Below are 18068 nucleotides of genomic sequence, written 5' to 3' on the forward strand. Positions count from 1 at the left end.
AGTGCAGCTTCCCTCTGGGTATGGCCAGCTGGTGGGCCTGGAGCTGTTTTCATGGCTTTTCTCAGCTTCAGATGTGCTGTGTGATTGAACTGGCTGGTGTGTGCCCATTTCACGGAGGCAGGGCAGAAGGGTGAAATACTGTGAGGAGGTGGGAGCTGGATGGCATTCCGGCTCAGCCTGTCTCCATAGCTAAGCCTTTCTTCCCTGAAGGCAGAGAGAGAACACTTCAGACTGGGCCTAAGCCTCTATGAGTGGCCCAGAAAATAAACTCAGAGGAGTCAAGGTAACTTGGGCAAGTCAGTTGGTTAATACTGATATTCTTTTTTTTTGAGATGGAGTCTCGCTCTGTTGCCCAGGTTGGAGTGCAGTGGTGCGACCTCCACTCGCTGCAGCCTCTGCCTCCCGGGTTCAAGCAGTTCTTCTGCCTCAGACTCCCAAGTAGCTGGTATTATAGGTGCCCGCCACCACGCCCAGCTAATTTTTGTATTTTTAGTAGAGATGGGGTTTTACCAGGTAGGCCAGGCTGGTCTCAAACTCCTGACCTGAGGTGATCCGCCCACCTCGGCCTCCCAAAGTGCTGGGATTACAGGCGTGAGCCACTGTGCCCGGCCTAATACTGATATTCTAAGTCAGTTGGTTAATGCTGATCTTCTGAGTCATTTGGTTAATAATGATATTCTAAGTCAGTTGGTTAATACCAATATACTAAGTCAGTTGGCTAATAATGATATTCTACATCAGTTGGTTAATAATGATATTCTAAGTCGGTTGGTTAATACCGATATTCTACATCAGTTGGTTAATATCGATATTCTAAGTCAGTTGGTTAATAATTATATTCTAAGTCAGTTGGTTAATAATGATATTCTAGGCTGGGTGCGGTGGCTCATGCCTGTAATCCCAGCACTTTAGGAGGCCGAGGTGGGTGGGTCATGAGGTCAGGAGTTCGAGACCAGCCTGGCCAACATGGTGAAACTCCATCTCTACTAAAAATACAAAAATTAGCTGGGCATGGTGGCACACATCTGTAATCCCAGCTACTCAGGAGGCTAAGGCAGGAGAATCACTTGAACCTGGGAGGCAGAGGATGCAGTGAGCCGAGATCACACCACTCCAGCCTGGACAACAGAGCAAGACACCATCACACTCACAAAAAAAGAAAGATATTCTAAGTCAGTTGGTTAATAATGACATTCTAAACTTGGCCCACTTCCCACAAGTGGCCACAACAGAGAGATGCCACTGGGCATGATCGACTGGCTCTTAATGGCATGCATGCCACTGACATACTTTGTCCAGGGTGGAGCTTGCGAAGGCAGGATCTCTGGGCAGACTGCCCTCCCTGCCCTGGGAACCAGGACAGCCAGCCAAGCCAAAGCTAGACCACTGGCTCTCAGTGCTTTAGAATAACCCAGAAAAAATACCAGTGCCTGGGCCCCACCCCTAGAGATTCCGATTCACTTGATTTGGGGAGGGTCTCATATTTTGGTAGTTTTTATTTTATTTTTTATTTTTATTTATTTATTTATTTTTGAGATGGAGTTGCTCTGTCGCCCAGGCTGGAGTCCAATGTCACGATCTCAGCTCACTGCAACCTCTGCCTCCCGGGTTCAAGCAATTCTCCTGCCTCAGCCTCCTGAGTAGCTGGGATTACAGGGGCAGGCCACCACACCCAGCTAATTTTTGTATTTTTAGTAGAAACAGGGTTTCACCATGTTAGGCTGTTCTCGAACTCCTGACCTTGTGATCCGCCCGCCTTGGCCTCCCAAAGTGCTGCGATTACAGGGGTGAGCCACTGCGCCCGGCCCACACTTTGGTAGTTTTTAAAAGCTTCCAAGTTGATCTTATGTGCAGCCAGGCCTGACAACCCCTGAGTTAAGATATCAGAGAAGGACACCTATGCCAGGGTCCTAATATGCTTCCTCTCACTGTGTCATCAAAGAGCCTTGGAGAGGCTGTGTGGTTATCTGTCAGATGGGGAAACTGAGGCTTTGCGTTTAGACACAACTCCTCTCAGCCTCACATATCCTAGGAGGCAGACCCTGGGTTGCTGAGAGTAGGTTAGGTTTAAGTGGTTTCATTTCTCTCCCTTTCCTTTTCTTCAAAGTCCCCAGCTCTGAACTAAACACGTGCTACATCTTCAGGTATTTACACCAGAGAGCTCTCCCGGGATGGAAAGCTTCTAGCTCCACCCCCTCTTCCCTTTTTAAGGTGGGGAAAACGAGGCCCAGAGAGGGCCCTGGTGATCCAGAGAGGCAGAGACAGACCTCGGCCCCCACACATTCCTTGACATCCCACTACCCTTCAGTCTGGGGGCTGCTCTAAGGCGGGGCTGCTCTTTTACCTGGCATTGCTAACAACAGCCATTCATTATCCCTCCTGGGGCATCTCCGCTCTTCCCTAAACGCCCTCACATAGCTATTAGGGCCTTGAGCAGCCTCTTATCTGCCCCATAAAAGGGATGGGGAGGTGGTAATTATCCCCGTTTTATAGATGAAGAAACAGAGGCTCAGGTGAGGTCACACAAGCCTAACCCAGGCTCCCCCAGTGAAGAGGCAGTAGAGCTGGGACTGGCACCTGGGTGTCTTCCCCCAGCCTGGGGCTCCTTCCACCCGGTAATGCTGTGTTTAAGGTAGGCTCTCCCCACTGGGCAGTTCTCCTTTTGGTAAGGAGAAAGGAAATGTCCTTTCTTAAGGTTACTTGGCCTGGGCTCCTGAGCTGGTGTGTGGGCTGGGGGGAGTAACAGCTTCCAGCTCCGTAAAGGTAACTCAGATCTCTGCACCAGGTTTTCAAGTTCAGCTTCAAGCAACGAAGTGAAATATGAGAAGAGTGCCGAGCTGAGCGGCGAGTTTCCTAAGGAACCGAGAGAAAAGGTAAGGAGTGGCTATGTGGCACATCTCTCATTAACCAGCAGGCAGTTATAGCTGCGGGGGAGCCTCCATGATCTTCTAGACCCCGGGAAGACTCAGAAACGTGTCATGCACACGATAAAACATTTTTTCTTCTAATGTTGGGACTATGAAGTCCCTTCTGGCATGAAGAGTGGTGACTCCCTACTCCCAGGTGTTAAATGCTGTTTACAAATGTATCAGGCGTTTTTTTCTTTGCAAATAGGCAGAGGGGCACATCTTTCTTATATAGGAGTGCCTGCCTTATTAAAATACTAAAATTTAGGTTTAAGATGTTAATAGAAACTCCTTCAAGGTCCTTCATAATGGTTCTTCCTGCCTTCCCCCTACTTCCCACCTAGCCATAGAAGGAAGAAGTAGGTGGCTGGGCACATTGGCTCACATCTGTAATCCCAGCACTTTGGGAGGCTGAGGTGTGGTGGGAGGATTGCTTGAGCCCACAAGTTTGAGACCAGCCTGGACAACATAGTGAGACTCTTATCTCTAAAAGAAAAAAATTTTGTTTTGAAATTAGCCAGATGTGGTTGTGTATACCTTATAGTTCTAGTTACTCCAGAGGCTGAGGCAGGAGGATGGCTTGAGTCCAGGACTTTGAGGCTGCAGTGAGCCATGATCACACCACTGCACTCCAGCCTGGGCGACAGAGTGAGACCTGTCTCTAAAAAAATAAAAATATAGGCCGGGCGCGGTGGCTCACACCTGTAATCCCAGCACTTTGGGAGGCCAAGGTGGGGGGATCACAAGGTCAGGAGATCAAGACCGTCCTGGCTAACACAGTGAAACCCCGTCTCTACTAAAAACACAAAAAAATTAGCTGGGCATGGTGGTGGGCACCTGTAGTCCCAGCTACTTGGGAGGCTGAGGCAGGAGAATGGCGTGAACCCAGGAGGCGGAGCTTGCAGTGAGCCGAGATTGTGCCACTGAACTCCAGCCTGGGCGGCAGAGCGAGACTCTGTCTCATAAAAAATAAAATAAAATAAAAAATAAAAAATAAAAATATAAATATAAATATAAATTAAGACAAAAAGAAAGTAGGTTACCAGCAATTAAATTGCTTAAAAAGTATTTTTATTTCATTTTAATAAGAGAAAACTCATAAAATTAACTGCTAGCTATAATGGTTGATGCTTTCTGCAGAGTCTTAGTTTTTTTGAAAAAACAGCTTTAATTGAGATACAGTTGACATACAGGAAAGAGCACAGATTTAAAACATTCAACTTGGTGAGTTTCCGTATGTGTGTACACCTGTGAAACCACCATCACAGTCAAAATAGCAAACATCTCCATCACATGCAAAAGGTTCCTCATGCCACTTTGTCTGGTTTTTTTTTTTTTTGGAAACGGAGTTTTGCCCTTGTCGCCCAGGCTAGAGTGCAGTGGCACGATCTTGGCTCACAGCAACGTCCGCCTCCCAAGTTCAAGTGATTCTCCTGCCTCAGCCTCCCTAGTAGCTGGGATTACAGGCATCCACTACCACGCCTGGCGAATTTTTGTATTTTTAGTAGAGATGGGGTTTTGCTATGTTGGCCAGGCTGGTTTCGAACTCCTGACCTCAAGTTGTCCACCCACCTTGGCCTCCCAAAGTGCTGGGATTACAAGTGTGAACCACCATGCCCAGCTGCCACTTTGTAATCTCTCCCTTCCCCTGGTCTTCCCAGCCCATCACAGGTCTGCTTCCTGTCCGTGTAGATTAGTTTGCATTTTCTAGACTTGAATATAAATGGAATCAGTCCTCTTTTATTTTGCCCTTGCTTCTTCACTCAGGGTAGTTATGTTGAGATCATTCATGGTGTAGCACGTATCAGTAGTTCATTCCTTTCTGTTGCTGACTGGTATTCTATTGTGTGAGTAGACCACAATTTGTTTATCCATTCATCTTTTGATGGACAATTAGGTTGTTACCAGTTTGGGGCAATTACCAGTGAAGCTGCTGTGAACATTTGTGGACAAGGCTTTGTAAGAACTTCTATTTCTTTTCTTTTCTTTTTTTCTTTTTCATTTATTTATTTTTTTATTTTTGAGACGGAGTCTCGCTCCGTTGCCCAGGCTGGAGTGCGTTGGTGCGATCTCGGCTCACAGCAACATCCGCCTCCCAGGTTCAAGTGATTCTCCTGCCTCAGCTTCCTGAGTAACTGGGACTACAGGCGCCCGCCACCACGCCCAGCTAATTTTTTGTATTTTTAATAGAGACAGGGTTTCACTCTGTTAGCCAGGATGGTCTTAATCTCCTGACCTCGTGATGCTCCTGCCTCGGCCTCCCAAAGTGCTGGGATTACAGGCATGAGCCACCGTGCCTGGCCTTTTTTTAAAAATTTTTGAGACAGAGTCTCACTCTGTTGCCTGAGATGGTACAGTCACATGATCTCGGCCCACTGCAACCTATGCCTCCTGGGTTCAAGTAATTCTCATGCCTCAGCCTCCTGAGTAGCTGGGACTACAGGCACGTGCCTCTATGCCCATTTAATTTTGTGTATTTTTAGTAGAGATGGGGTTTCACCATGTTGGCCAGGCCAGTCTTGAACTCCTGACCTCAGATGATCTGCCTGCCTTGACCTCCCAAAGTGCTGGGATTATAGGCGTGAGCCACGGCATCCGGCCAGGACTTCTGTTTTCTTTTCTCTTAGTTAAACATTTAGGAGTAGAATGGCTGGATCATATGGTAGATGCATGTTTTATGTTTTAAGACACCTCTGTGGAGTTTTAAAAATAATACCAGTACTTGATTTCGAGCTTGTACCCATCTCAGTAAATCACCAACAAAAGTAGGCTGGCTTTGAATGGCAATACCCACCACCACTCTTGTAGGCGGCGGTTTGCCCTGCAACTTTTATTGTTGCATTTTCTGAATCATTTCTTTGAAAATGATTAGGGGGGGATCCAATTTAAGTAATTAAAGCTCCTTATATTTGTATTAAAATGCTGTAGTGACAGTAGCGGCAAGGGCAAAAAGGCTGTGTGTAGTGAGAGTGGCAAAATGCTGATTGTCATTAAATTGGGAGGGGTGGGTTGGGCAAGTTCATTATTTTCTCTGTAATTTTGTGTATGTTTGAAACTTTAAAGAAGGGAATAGTTAAGAAAGAAACACTTGCTTTACATGTGATGAGATGTTATCTCTGTAAGTAGACTTTGTATGTGTGTGTATGTGGGTGTGTTTATTGTAGTAAAATACACATAACAAACTGGACGCGGTGGCTCATGCCTATAATCCCAGAACGTTAGGAGGCCAAGGTGGGAAGATTGCTTGAGGCCAGGAGTTTGAGGCTGCAGTGAGCTCTGATTACGCCACTGCACTCCAACCTGGGCAACAGAGCGAGATGCTATCTTTATTGTATTTATTTATTTATTTATTTTGAGATAGAGTTTTGCTCTTGTTGCCCAGGCTGGAGTGTAATGGCACGATCTCGGCTCACTGCAACCTCTGCGTCCTGGGTTCAAGCGATTCTCCTGCCTCAGCCTCCTGAGTAGCTGGGATTGCAGGCATGTACCACCACCCCCAGATAATTTTGTATTTTTAGTAGAGACGGGGTTTCTCCATGTTGGTCAGGCTGGTCTCGAACTCCTGACCTCAGGTGATCTGCCCGCCTCGGCCTCCAAAAGTGCTAGGATTACAGGCATGAGCCACCGTGCCTGGTTGAAATCCTATCTTTAAAAAGAAAAAAAGTACACATAGCACAAAATATACTATTTTAACTTTTTTTTTTTTTTTTTTTTTTGAGACGGAGTCTCGCTCTGTCGCCCAGGCTGGAGTGCAGTGGTGCGATCTCGGCTCACTGCAAGCTCCGCCTCCCAGGTTCACGCCATTCTCCTGCCTCAGCCTTTCGAGTAGCTGGGACTACAGGCGCCCGCCACCACGCCCGGCTAATTTTTTGTATTTTTCAGTAGAGACGGGGTTTCACTGTGTTAGCCAGGATGGTCTCGATCTCCTGACCTCATGATCTGCCCGCCTCGGCCTCCCAAAGTGCTGGGATTACAGGCGTGAACCACCGCGCCCGGCTATTTTAACTATTTTTAAAGAAAAATAATGAATTTGTGAAATTTACAAAATTTACAAAGTTTCAAAAATTCAGTCTTTCTAATATATATATAAATAATACAAAGAGAGTTCTGAAAGGCTCTTCAAGGATCATAACCCATTGGTAATAGCTGTTATCCAGGAACGGGGACTGGTATTTGAACAAGGGAACAAAAATGATTTGAACTTTGGCCGGGCGTGGTGGCTCACACCTGTAATCCCAGCACTTTGGGAGGCCGAGGCGGGGTGGTTTACCTGAGGTTGGGAGTTCGAGACCAGCCTGACCAACATGGAGAAATGCCGTCTCTACTGAAAATACAAAAAAAATTAGCCAGGTGTGGTGGCGCATGCCTGTAATCCTAGCTACTCGGGAGGCTGAGGCAGGAGAATCACTTGAACCTGGGAGGCAGAGATTGTGGTGAACCAAGATTGCGCCATTGCACTCTTGCACTCCAACCTGGGTGACAAGAGCAAAACTCCATCTCAAAAAAAAAAAAAAAAGAATTGAACTTTGTATTGTTTGGATTCCTTTACAATCAGAATTGATTCATATATTGTTTATGTAAAATGTACATATTAAAATATAAACAGGCTGGGTGCGGTGGCTCATGTTTGTAATCCCAGCACTTTCGGAGGCTGAGGCGGGTGGATCACTCGAAGCCAGGAGTTCAAGACCAGTCTGGCCAACATGGTGAAACGCCATCACTACTAAAAACACACAAAAATTGGCTGGGTGTGGTGGTGCATGCCTGGACTCTCAGTTACTCGGGAGGCTGAGGCAGAAGAATCGCTTGAACCTGGGAGGTGGAGGTTGCAGTGAGCCACGATCGTGCCATTGCACTCCAGCCTGGGTGAAAGAGCGAGACTCCATCTCAAAAAAAAAAATGTATATATATATGTGTGTGTGTGTGTGTATATATATGTGTGTGTGTGTGTGTATATATACGTATATATTTAAACAAAGGTTTACAGTCAGTGTTTTTAGAGCACTTCACTGGCATTCCATCGTCTACAGTAGGGGTTAGCAAACTGTGCCACTGCCCTTATTATAACTATTTTAAAGTGCACAACTGACTGGCATTAAAGATGTTTTCAGTGTTGTGTAAGCATCACCACTATCTAGTTCCAGAATCTTCTGTCACCTCAAGTGGAAACCTTGTGTCCTCATCACCCATTCCCAGGCATCCACTAATCTACTTTCTGTCTCTATGGATTAACCTATGATGTGTGTGTGTGTGTATATATATATATTTTTATATATATATACTTTTATATTTATATGTGCTGTATATAAATGGAGTCTTGTAACATGTAGCTTTTTGACTGGCTTCTTTTGCTTAGCATAATATTTTCAAAATTCATCCACGATGTAGCATGAATCAGTATTTAATTCCTTTTATTTATTTCTTTAGACGGAGGCTCGCTCTGTTGCCCAGGCTGGAGTGCAGTGCCACAACCTCGGCTCACTGCAATCTCCGCCCTCCAGGTTCAAGCAATTCTCTTGCCTCAGCCTCCCAAGTTGCTGGGACTACAGGCGTGTGCCACCACACCTGGCTAGTATTTTTAGTAGACACGGGGTTTCACCATGCTGACCAGGCTGGTCTCGAATTCCTGAGCTTAGGTGATCCGCCCGCCTCGGCCTCCCAAACTGCTAGGATCACAGGTTTGAGCCACCGCACCCGGCCTTTAATTCCTTTTAAAAGATTTTGTGTTTTTTTTTTTTGTATAGATGAGGTCTCACTATTTTGCCCAGGCTGGTCTGGGACTCCTGGACTTAAGCAATCCTCCCATCTCAGCTTCCCGAAGTACTGGGATTACAGGCATGAGCCACCACACCTGGCGGGATCTGCTTCTTTCTATGGTAACCAATGCCTGTGCACTAGTCCATCGTTTGGAGATAATTGAAATTTAGCCAATGCCCTTCCAATGCGCATTCAGGTTGTTTCTGTGTTCTTTTGCTTACGCCAATGGTACTGTCCCAGCTTTCTTGTTTGTGTAGACTTGTGCATGTGGGCAAAGAGTCCTGGGAGGAACTTGGCCGGATGAAAGGAAATGAGTATTTTAACATCAGGATAGATACACTGCATTGCCCAAAGTCGGGTTCATTTATATTCTCTCCAACAGTGTCTGAGTGTCCATTTCCCCACATCCTCGCCCCCACTGGGTGTGTTCATTCTTTTCGATTTTATGGTATTTCATTGTTTTAATTATACAAGTAGCCCTTTCAGTCACTCCACTTTTTCCTTTCCATCTCGTATCCTTTAACATTGAGGTGTTTCTTTCTCTTTTTGTTTCTTTCCAGCAAAAGGAGGGGCATGGTTTGGATGGAAGCCCCTGGAAGCCTGGGACACTCCGGGAGAAGTCCAGGCAGACGGAGCGGAAGGTTAGCTCTAACCAAGACCCGGACAGCTGCCGCGGTGGAAGCTCAGTGGAGGCGCCGTGCCCTTCTGACGTCACTCCAGAAGATGATCAGAGCTTCCAGACTGTGTGGGCCACAGTGTTTGAGCACCATGTGGAGAGACACACAGTGGCTGACCAGTCTGGACATTGTCTCTCCACCACACCCCCTGGTGACACGGCCAATGCCCGTGTCTCAGAACCCAGGCCGAGGCCTGAGATGGGCTCTTGGCTGGGCAGGGACCCGCTAAGGCCTGAGATGGGCTCTTGGCTGGGCAGGGACCCACCAGACATGACAAAACTCAAGAAAGAGAATGCCAAAGGGTTTGACAATCCCGAGATGGAGAAATTGGGACGAGCTGCCCTTTTGAATGGTGAACTGAGACCGTTTCACACGCCTCTCCGGGAAAAATATCCTTTGGCTGAGAACCGCAATAATAACACCTTCCTCAAACACTGCGAAAATCCTCCCCCATCGCAGAGGATTGAGCCCAGGTATGACATTGTGCATGCAGTGGGGGAGCGTGTGCACAGCGAGGCCGTCTCACCGGCACCGGAGGAGAAAGCGGTCACACTCCGCAGCCGCAGGTCTTGGCTCTCACTGAAAGACAGGCAGCTGTCCCAGGAGGTCACCACTGCTGACCTGGAGTGTGGTTTGGAAGGTCAGGCAGGGTCCGTCCAAAGGGCCAGTTTGATTTGGGAAGCTCGAGGCATGCCTGAGGCTAGTGGGCCGAAGTCTGGGGGCAATTGCCTGTCGCCCAAATGGACAGGCGGGGCGGTGGTGAGCTCGCACAAAGCCACCATGGGGGTCAGTGAAGAGCACTGTGCTCCCGGGGCCACCTCTGTCCGGGCTGTCAAGGCTGCCGTCTGGGAAAGCCAGCATGAGGGGCCAGAAGGGGCCAGAAGCAAGCCAGGAGAAGGAGCAAGGGGCCCACCCCAGGGATGCCCCCTAGATCCTCCTTCCAGACCTTCGAATGAGCCTTCTGACTCCCAAGCACGAACACATCCAGATGCATTTGCTGTGCAGAAAGGGCCCTTCGTTGTAGCTGCCAGGGAGGGTGATCCAAGGCCGGCCCAGGTGCCACAGCTTGCAGTCAAAATGCGGAAAGCCAGCCCCACGGACCAGAGAATGGACAGATGGCGGCGGCGGACTTTACCCCCCAACGTGAAGTTTGATACATTCAGTTCTCTCGTCCCAGAGGACTCTCCACATGTGGGGCACAGACGAACAGATTATGTGAGCCCCACAGCCAGTGCCTTAAGAAAACCTCAACTATCCCACTACATGGTGGAGACCCAGGAGGTTACCCCAGGCGCTTCACGGGATCAGACCTCCCCAGCAGTGAAGCAAGGGTCACCTGTGGAACCCAAGGCGACATTTTTTGCAGTCACCTATCAGATTCCCAGTACTCAAAAGGCAAAGGGTGTGGTTCTGTCAGGGGCTGAAAACTTGCTGGAACATTCTAGAAAAATCACTTCACCCCCATCTCCTCATTCTTTAACATCTACTTTGGTTTCTCTTGGTCATGAAGAGGCATTGGAGATGGCAGGCAGTAAAAACTGGACGAAGGGACGAGAGCATGAAAATGCAAGCATTTTAAAAACTCTGAAGCCAACAGACCGTCTATCATCTCTTGGGGCCAGGAGTCTGGAGCCTTTCACTGGAAGAATCATTGATGTGGATGCCTTATGGAGTCATCGGGGATCAGAAGATGGCCCTCGTCCTCAAAACGATTGGAAGGAAAGTGCGAACAAGATTTCCCCCAGCGGTGAAGCTCCCCAAACCACCCCGACTCTGAGGAGTCGCCCAAAAGATCTCCCTGTGAGAAGGAAGACTGATGTGATCAGTGAGACGTTCCCAGGTAAAATCAGAGACGGGTACAGATCCAGCGTTCTTGACATTGATGCCCTGATGGCGGAGTACCAGGAGCTGTCGCTGAAAGTCCCTGGGGAGGCTCAGGAGAGGAGGAGGAGTCCCACAGCAGAGGCCAGTACATTGCCTCGGGAGAGGCCTGTTCAGCCAGGTGGGGTGGAGCAGAGAAGGAGGAGCCTGAAGGAGGTGCCCGATGCCGGGGGTCTCTGGAAACCGGCCAGCTCTGCCGAAATCAACCACAGTTTCACTCCTGGCTTAGGCAAGCAGCCAGCAGAGACCTCAGAGACAGCCATGGGCACCAAATCTAGTCCTCCCTTCTGGGCTCTGCCACCCTCGGCTCCTTCTGAAAAGTATCCAGGGAGGGGCTCTCCTATCTTTGTGGATCCCAGGAAAAAAACCTTGGGGTTCGCTGAGGATGACAGAAAGGCCTTTGCCAGTAAATATCACGTTGCAAAGTGTCAGAATTACCTGGCTGAATCAAAGCCCACTGCTCGGGAGGATCCAGGCAGTGGGGTCAGAGTGTCACCCAAATCGCCCCCCACTGACCAGAAGAAAGGGACCCCAAGGAAATCCTCTGGGCGGGGAGAGGGCAGTGTGGCCCAGTGGGTTGACCACCCACGTGACTGTGGACGGGCGCCGCTGGATATCAAGAGGACCTACTCAGAGAAGGGGCCCCCTGCCAACATCCGAGAGGGCCTGTCCATCATGCATGAAGCCAGAGAGAGGAGGCGAGAGCAGCCCAAAGGGAGGCCCAGCCTTACTGGAGAGAATTTGGAGGCCAAAATGGGACCCTGTTGGTGGGAGTCAGGGACTGGAGATAGCCACAAGGTAAGTACCAAGGCTCTTTTTAATTTTGTCAAACGTGGATTAAACATCTAGCCTAGGGGGCTGAAATTCAGATTTTGTGTGGCCCACACGGGTACATAAATGAGTGGAGTCAGGCTGGGTGTGAGGCTCCAAGGAGGGGTGTGGATTGCGGCAGATGGAGAGCTCTTGCCCTCTCTGAACTGGGAACTGCTGCTTGGTCCTACCTGGATCTCTTGTTTGTTTGTTTGTTTGAAACAAAGAGTCTTGCTCAGTTGCCCAGGCTGGAGTGCAGTGGCACGATCATGGCTCACTGCAGCCGTAATCTCCTGGGCTGAAGCCATCCTTCTGCCTCAGCTTCCCAAATAGCTGGGATGACAGGCATGCGCCACCATGCTTGGCTAATTTTTTATTTTTTGTAGAGACAGGGTTTTGCCATGTTGCCCAGGCTGGTCTCAAACTCCTGGGCTCAAGTGATCCTCTTGCCTTGGCCTTCCAAAGTGCTGGGATTACAGGCGTGTGCCACCACGCCTAGCCCAGCTGGTTCTTCACAGGCAGGACTGTTGGCCTTGAGATGGCAAACCTCATTTATCAAGAGAATCTGAAAATATAGAGTTTTATGTGTAATCCCATTAGGAAATGAGGCGGCCTTTTTTTCTTTTGAGGCGGAGTCTCGCTCTGTCGCCCAGGCTGGAGTGTGGTGGCGCAATCTTGGCTCACTGCAAGCTCTGCCTCCCGGGTTCACACCGTTCTCCTGCCTCAGCCTCACGCCCGGCTGATTTTTTTTTTTTTTTTTTTTTTGTATTTTTAGTAGAGACGGGGTTTCACCGTGTTAGCCAGAATGGTCTCAATCTCTTGACCTCGTGATCCACCCGCCTCGGCCTCCCAAAGTGCTGGGATTACAGGCACGAGCTGCTGCGCCCGGCCGACGAGGACTTATTTTTAAAAATGCTCTTCAGCCCAAACAAGACTTGTCTGCTAGCCCCATACAGCCCACGGGCCACCTGTTTTACACTTCTGTCCTACAATGACAATAATGATAGATATTAATGGTAGCTTTATTGTGCCTCTGCTGTATAGTAGCCTGTTGTATCCTGTTCATTATTATCATTATTATTATTTGTTTATTTCTTTTGAGATAGAGTCTCGCTCTGTCGCCCAGGCTGGAGTGCAGTGGTGTGATCTCAGCTCACTGCAAGCTCCGCCTCCCGGGTTCACGCCATTCTCCCGCCTCAGGCTCCTGAGTAGCTGGGACTACAGGTGCCCACCACCACGCCCGGCTAATTTTTTGTGTTTTTAGTAGAGACAGGGTTTCACCGTGTTAGCCAGGATGGTCTCAATATCCTGACCTTGTGATCCGCCCACCTCGGCCTCCCAAAGTGCTGGGATTACAGGCGTGAGCTACCGCGCCCGGCCTCCTGTTCATTATCGTATCCCCAGAATCCAGCATCATGCTTGACATACTGTGAATGTCCAAGAAATATTTGTTGAATGAGTGAACAACTGATCGTAGTGAGGTTTTGGGTTCCAACAGAAGCAGACCTTTTTTTTTTTTTTTTTTTTTTCTTTTTTTTTTGAGATGCAGTCTCACACTGTCACCTGGCTGGAATACAATGGTGCGATCTCAGCTCACTGCAACCTCCGCCTCCCGGCTTCAAGTGATTCTCCTGCCTCAGCCTTCCAAGTAGCTGGGATTACAGGAGCCCGCCACCACACCCGGCTAGTTTTTTGTTTTTTTTGTTTTTTTGTTTTTTTTAAGTAGAGATGGGATTTCATTATTTTGGCCAGGCTGGTCTTGAACTCCTGACCTCGTGATCTGCCTGCCTTGGCCTCCCAAAGTGCTGAGATTACAGGCGTGAGCCTCCGTGCCCAGCCTGTAAGCACGTTTTAAGGGGGTGATCCCAGGAAGAACCATCAGGGGAGAGAAGAAGTGAGGCAGGTGCTACAGGGGCCATGGTGGGCCACTGAGGATCAGTCTCACTGGGGACCCCTGGGAGGCAGCCTGGAACACCTCTGAAGTTGTGGTGTCCAGGGGTCAAGGGACCTGCAGTATGTATTTTCCAATCCCTCTGTCCTTGCCTGAGGCTGTTTGTGGGATCATGAACATTCAGACCTTTCCATCCTGGCTAGCACCGTGCTCAGCAGAAGAAAGGAAATCCGGCTTCCTTTGTTCAGTGAGGAACAGAAGGAGAGAGAAGGATGGATGGCAGAGTGGGGGGTGGGGAGGAAAGGAGGAAGGGATCACTTTAATTGCAAGCACACCCTTTTTGGGGTACATAAGCAGAACAGCTGTGAAGAAACCCTCACCCAAATAAGCCACTTTGTTTCTAACACACACACAAATTCAAATCTACCCAAATACCGATCAGTGAGGCTCTAGGGTGTTGGCAGGGGGCCCCTTCTCTTGATCTTTGGCATATACTTGAGTGTTGGGCAGAGTGCTGACACTACCTACTGCTGGTGTGATCATCTTCCTGTATAGATGGAGAAAAAAACAAAACAAAAAAACAGAGGCTCAGAGAGGTGAAGTAACTTGTCTCAGGTCACACAGCAGTAAGTGGCAAAACTGGTATTTGAACCAAAATCTGGCCTATTACTCAACAGGTAGTGGGCCATGTTCTACGAGACCATTCTGGTGAAGAACCATGAAGGTGGGGAAGAAATCTGAGGCACAGGGACCACCCTTTGGAAGCTTCTGCTCTCTGTGGGGAGATGGGGCACTGTGATCTAAGACTGGGGAGTGATGGGGTGCAGAGGGAGGCACTGGAGAGGAGGCCCAAGGTGTTCTGGAGGAGGTACTGGTCTCAGCCCAAGCTTGAGGGATGGCCATGCGTTTGGGTGGGCTGATGAGAGGAGGTGAGGGTATTCTCAGCAGGACACAGCATGGACAAAGGTTTGGAGGTGGGAAAAGCATAGGATGTTGTGGGGGACATGTGGAAACTGACTTAGCACCGCCCTGTGCGATGTGGCAGCAGCAAATCAGGCCCCAGATTCCACCTTTGCCACTTGCAGACTGAGTGATGCAGGGTAAAACCTTTCACCTCCCTGCACCTGAGTTTTCTTGTGTGTAAAAGGGACTAGGTGGCCAGTCTGGACGTGGATGCTGCAGAAAGGAAACACTGGGATACTGTCAGTAGCGATCATGCAGTGAGGATTTGTCTCCAGTTTAGAGTGGGTAAGTGGTGGAGTTAGGCTTTGAACCCATGTGTGTTCCCAAGAGGCCAAGCTCTCTTAACCACGCTCAGGATCATGCAGACTTGGCGTCTCAGTCTCCACGCTGCTACTTGCCTGCTGTGTGTAAAGCAGCCTCTTGGCCTCTCCTAGCCTGAGTTTCCCCACCAGAGTTAACAGGGATTCCTGCCCCAAAGCACTGTTACTAGACTGAATTGAAATAAAGCACCCAGCTTGGGCCACCCCCGTGTGCTTCCTGAGAAGGCTTTCACCTATGCCTACCCGCAGGCTAATATCGTGGCAACAGTGGCAGAAGGAAGAGGCCGTGGAAATGCGACACTTTATCTGTTTGCCAGCACCTTGCTCAGGGCTTGCCGGTGGTGAGGGAGTTGGGATGTTGTGGAGGGGGGATCCTCGGCTCAGCTCTGTCCCGCAGCCCAGCCTTGGATGCCTGCCCGGAGCACGCAGGCACCAGCAGTGCTGGTTGTCAGGGGATCTGTTTTCTCACCAAGAGATTGGGAAGCCTTGGACCAGCTTCCCGTTTCTCTCTTGTCTCCTGCCCAAAGATCTTTGGTTCTCGATCTTAAAAAATATATAATAATAAATACATAAAACACACCAATACAGAAAGAAAAAATGTTGTTAAAATTTCAAACCTTACAGGAGTATAGAAAATAAAAGGTGAGTGTTCCCCAGAGGCAGCCACCATTGCAGTTGTTTACGTTCTGACTTTTCTATATTGACAGTCACTTATCAATCATATATATATGCATAATTGTCATACTTTTCATATTGCAATAGTAGCGAATGCTTGCGTAAAATTTGAAATACTGTAGAAAAATGGTGTAGAGAGAAAATCTCGTTTAAATACTGAGTGTGGTGCATAAACTGGGGAACACCCTCCAGGCCCATTAGTGGTTTTTAACCGTGGACAATTTTGCCCCCGGGGCATATTTGGCAGTGTCTGGAGACATATTTTGTTGTTGTCACACCCTGGGAAGAGGTTGCTATTAGCGTCTCGTGGGCAGAAGCCAAGCGTGCTGCCCAATATCCTACAAGGCACAACACGGCCCCCACTGCAAAGAATGCTCCAGCCCCAAGTGTTTGCAGTTTGTAGGTTGAGGAACCCTGGTCTAGACACAGACATAGATATAGGTAAATGCATAGACTTAGATACAGGTAAATACATAAGCTTTCTATGGAAACACGACAACAGTCTACAGAAAATCTTGTGGCTTAGGTTTTTTTTTTTTTTTTTTTTTTTTTTGAGACAGAGTTTGGCTCTTGTTGCCTAGGCTGGAGTACAGTGGCACGATCTCGGCTCACTGCAACCCCCGCCTCCCGGGTTCAAGTGATTCTTCTGCCTCAGCCTCCTGAGTAGCTGGGACTACAGGTGCACACCACCATGCCTGGCTAATTTTTTGTATCTTTAGTAGAGATGAGGTTTCACCATGTTGACCAGGCTGGTTTTGAACTCCTGGCCTCAAGCAATCTACCCGTCTTGGCTTCCCAAACTGCTAGGATTACAGGCGTGAGCCACTGCACCCGGCCTCCCCTTCCTCTTTTTAATGGTTGGTAATTATTGCATTATGTGACTGAGCCTAATCTGTTTTCACCTAGACCCTCACTGATGGGTATTTGGGTGGATTTGAATTTTTGTGTGTGTTAGAAACAGGGTTGCACTGGGTGCAGTGGCTCATATCTGTAATCCCAACACTTTGGGAGGCCGAGGCTGGAGGATCACTTGAGGTCACGAGTTCGAGACCAGTCTGGCCAACATGGTGAAACCCCATCTCTACTAAAAATACAAAAATTAGCTGGGTGTGGTGGCACATGCCTGTAATCCCAGGTACTCAGGAGGCTGAGGCAGGAGAATTGCTTGAACCCAGGAAGTGGAGATTGTAGTGAGCCGAGATCCGGCCACTGCACTCCAGCTTGGGCGACAGAGCAAGACCCTGTCTCAAGAAAAAAATAATAAGAAGAAAAAGAAACAAGGTTGCTTCCTTGGGTGAGGGTTTCTTGATTTACAGCCCAAAAAGGTGTGATTGTAATTCAAGTAATCCCTTCCTCTCTTTTTCTCTGTTCTTTACTTAACAAACATTTATAGAAACTGTTTCCCAGACCCAACTGTAGTATTTCATTTATTTAAATTATTTATTTTAGTTCTAAGAGAGAGAGGATTTCAAGTCGCTCCACTCTAAAACTACTTAAAAACATACAATAAAAATTCCCCTGATGCCTGCCGTGCTTACATTTCCCTCACCCGGTAATCACTTTTATTCCTTTGTTTTGGTCCACATTCTTTTGAGGCTCCTTTATGAATATACAAGCACATAGAAATACATATTTTTATTTTTGCTTCACTTTTCCATAATAGAGAGCATTTTGTCTAAGTGGTTGAAACTTTGGTTGCCTATGGGCAACACAGGGAATCCTAAAAGATATCAATGACTGGGCCTCTCTCTAGGCCAGTTAGGTCAGAATCTCTGGGGGAGGACCTGTCTTTGTTAGTTATGAAAGCTCCCCAGGGGAATCTTGGGTTGAGGATCTCTGCTAAACCTACAGATTTTCCACCTTTCTGTTTTTCATATAATGTGTCTTGAGAGTGTTTTTTTTTTTTGAGCTAAGGTTTCACTCTGTCACTCAGACTGGAGTGTAGTAGCGAGATCACGGCTCACTGCTGGAGTGGTCATGGCCTCAGCCTCCTGGGCTCCAGCAATCCTCCCACCTCAGCCTCCCAAGCAGCTGGGACTACAATCATATGCCACCACTCCTGGCTAATTTCTTTCTTTCTTTCTCTTCTTTCTTTCCTTCCTTCCTTCCTTCCTTCCTTCCTTCCTTCCTTCCTTCCTTCCTTCCTTCCTTCCTTCCTTCCTTCCTTCCTTCCTTCCTTTTTTTTCTT

At 48.3% G+C, this 18068-nt stretch overlaps 1 protein-coding gene across 1 annotated transcript in view; it reads left to right on the forward strand.

Moving 5' to 3' along the window:
* The window catches only part of KIAA1671 (KIAA1671 ortholog), a 174729-nt gene that overhangs the window by 1710 nt on the left and 154951 nt on the right, over positions 1–18068 (forward strand). Inside the window, exons 2-4 of the mRNA XM_025399552.1 lie at positions 2786–2873; positions 9224–9531; positions 9571–12019. Of these exons, the coding sequence (XP_025255337.1) occupies positions 2786–2873; positions 9224–9531; positions 9571–12019 (2845 nt within the window). The remainder of the gene's footprint in view (positions 1–2785; positions 2874–9223; positions 9532–9570; positions 12020–18068) is intronic.

This window comes from Theropithecus gelada, chromosome 10 (assembly GCF_003255815.1).
Source record: "Theropithecus gelada isolate Dixy chromosome 10, Tgel_1.0, whole genome shotgun sequence".
Classification (NCBI taxonomy): Eukaryota; Metazoa; Chordata; class Mammalia; order Primates; family Cercopithecidae; genus Theropithecus; species Theropithecus gelada.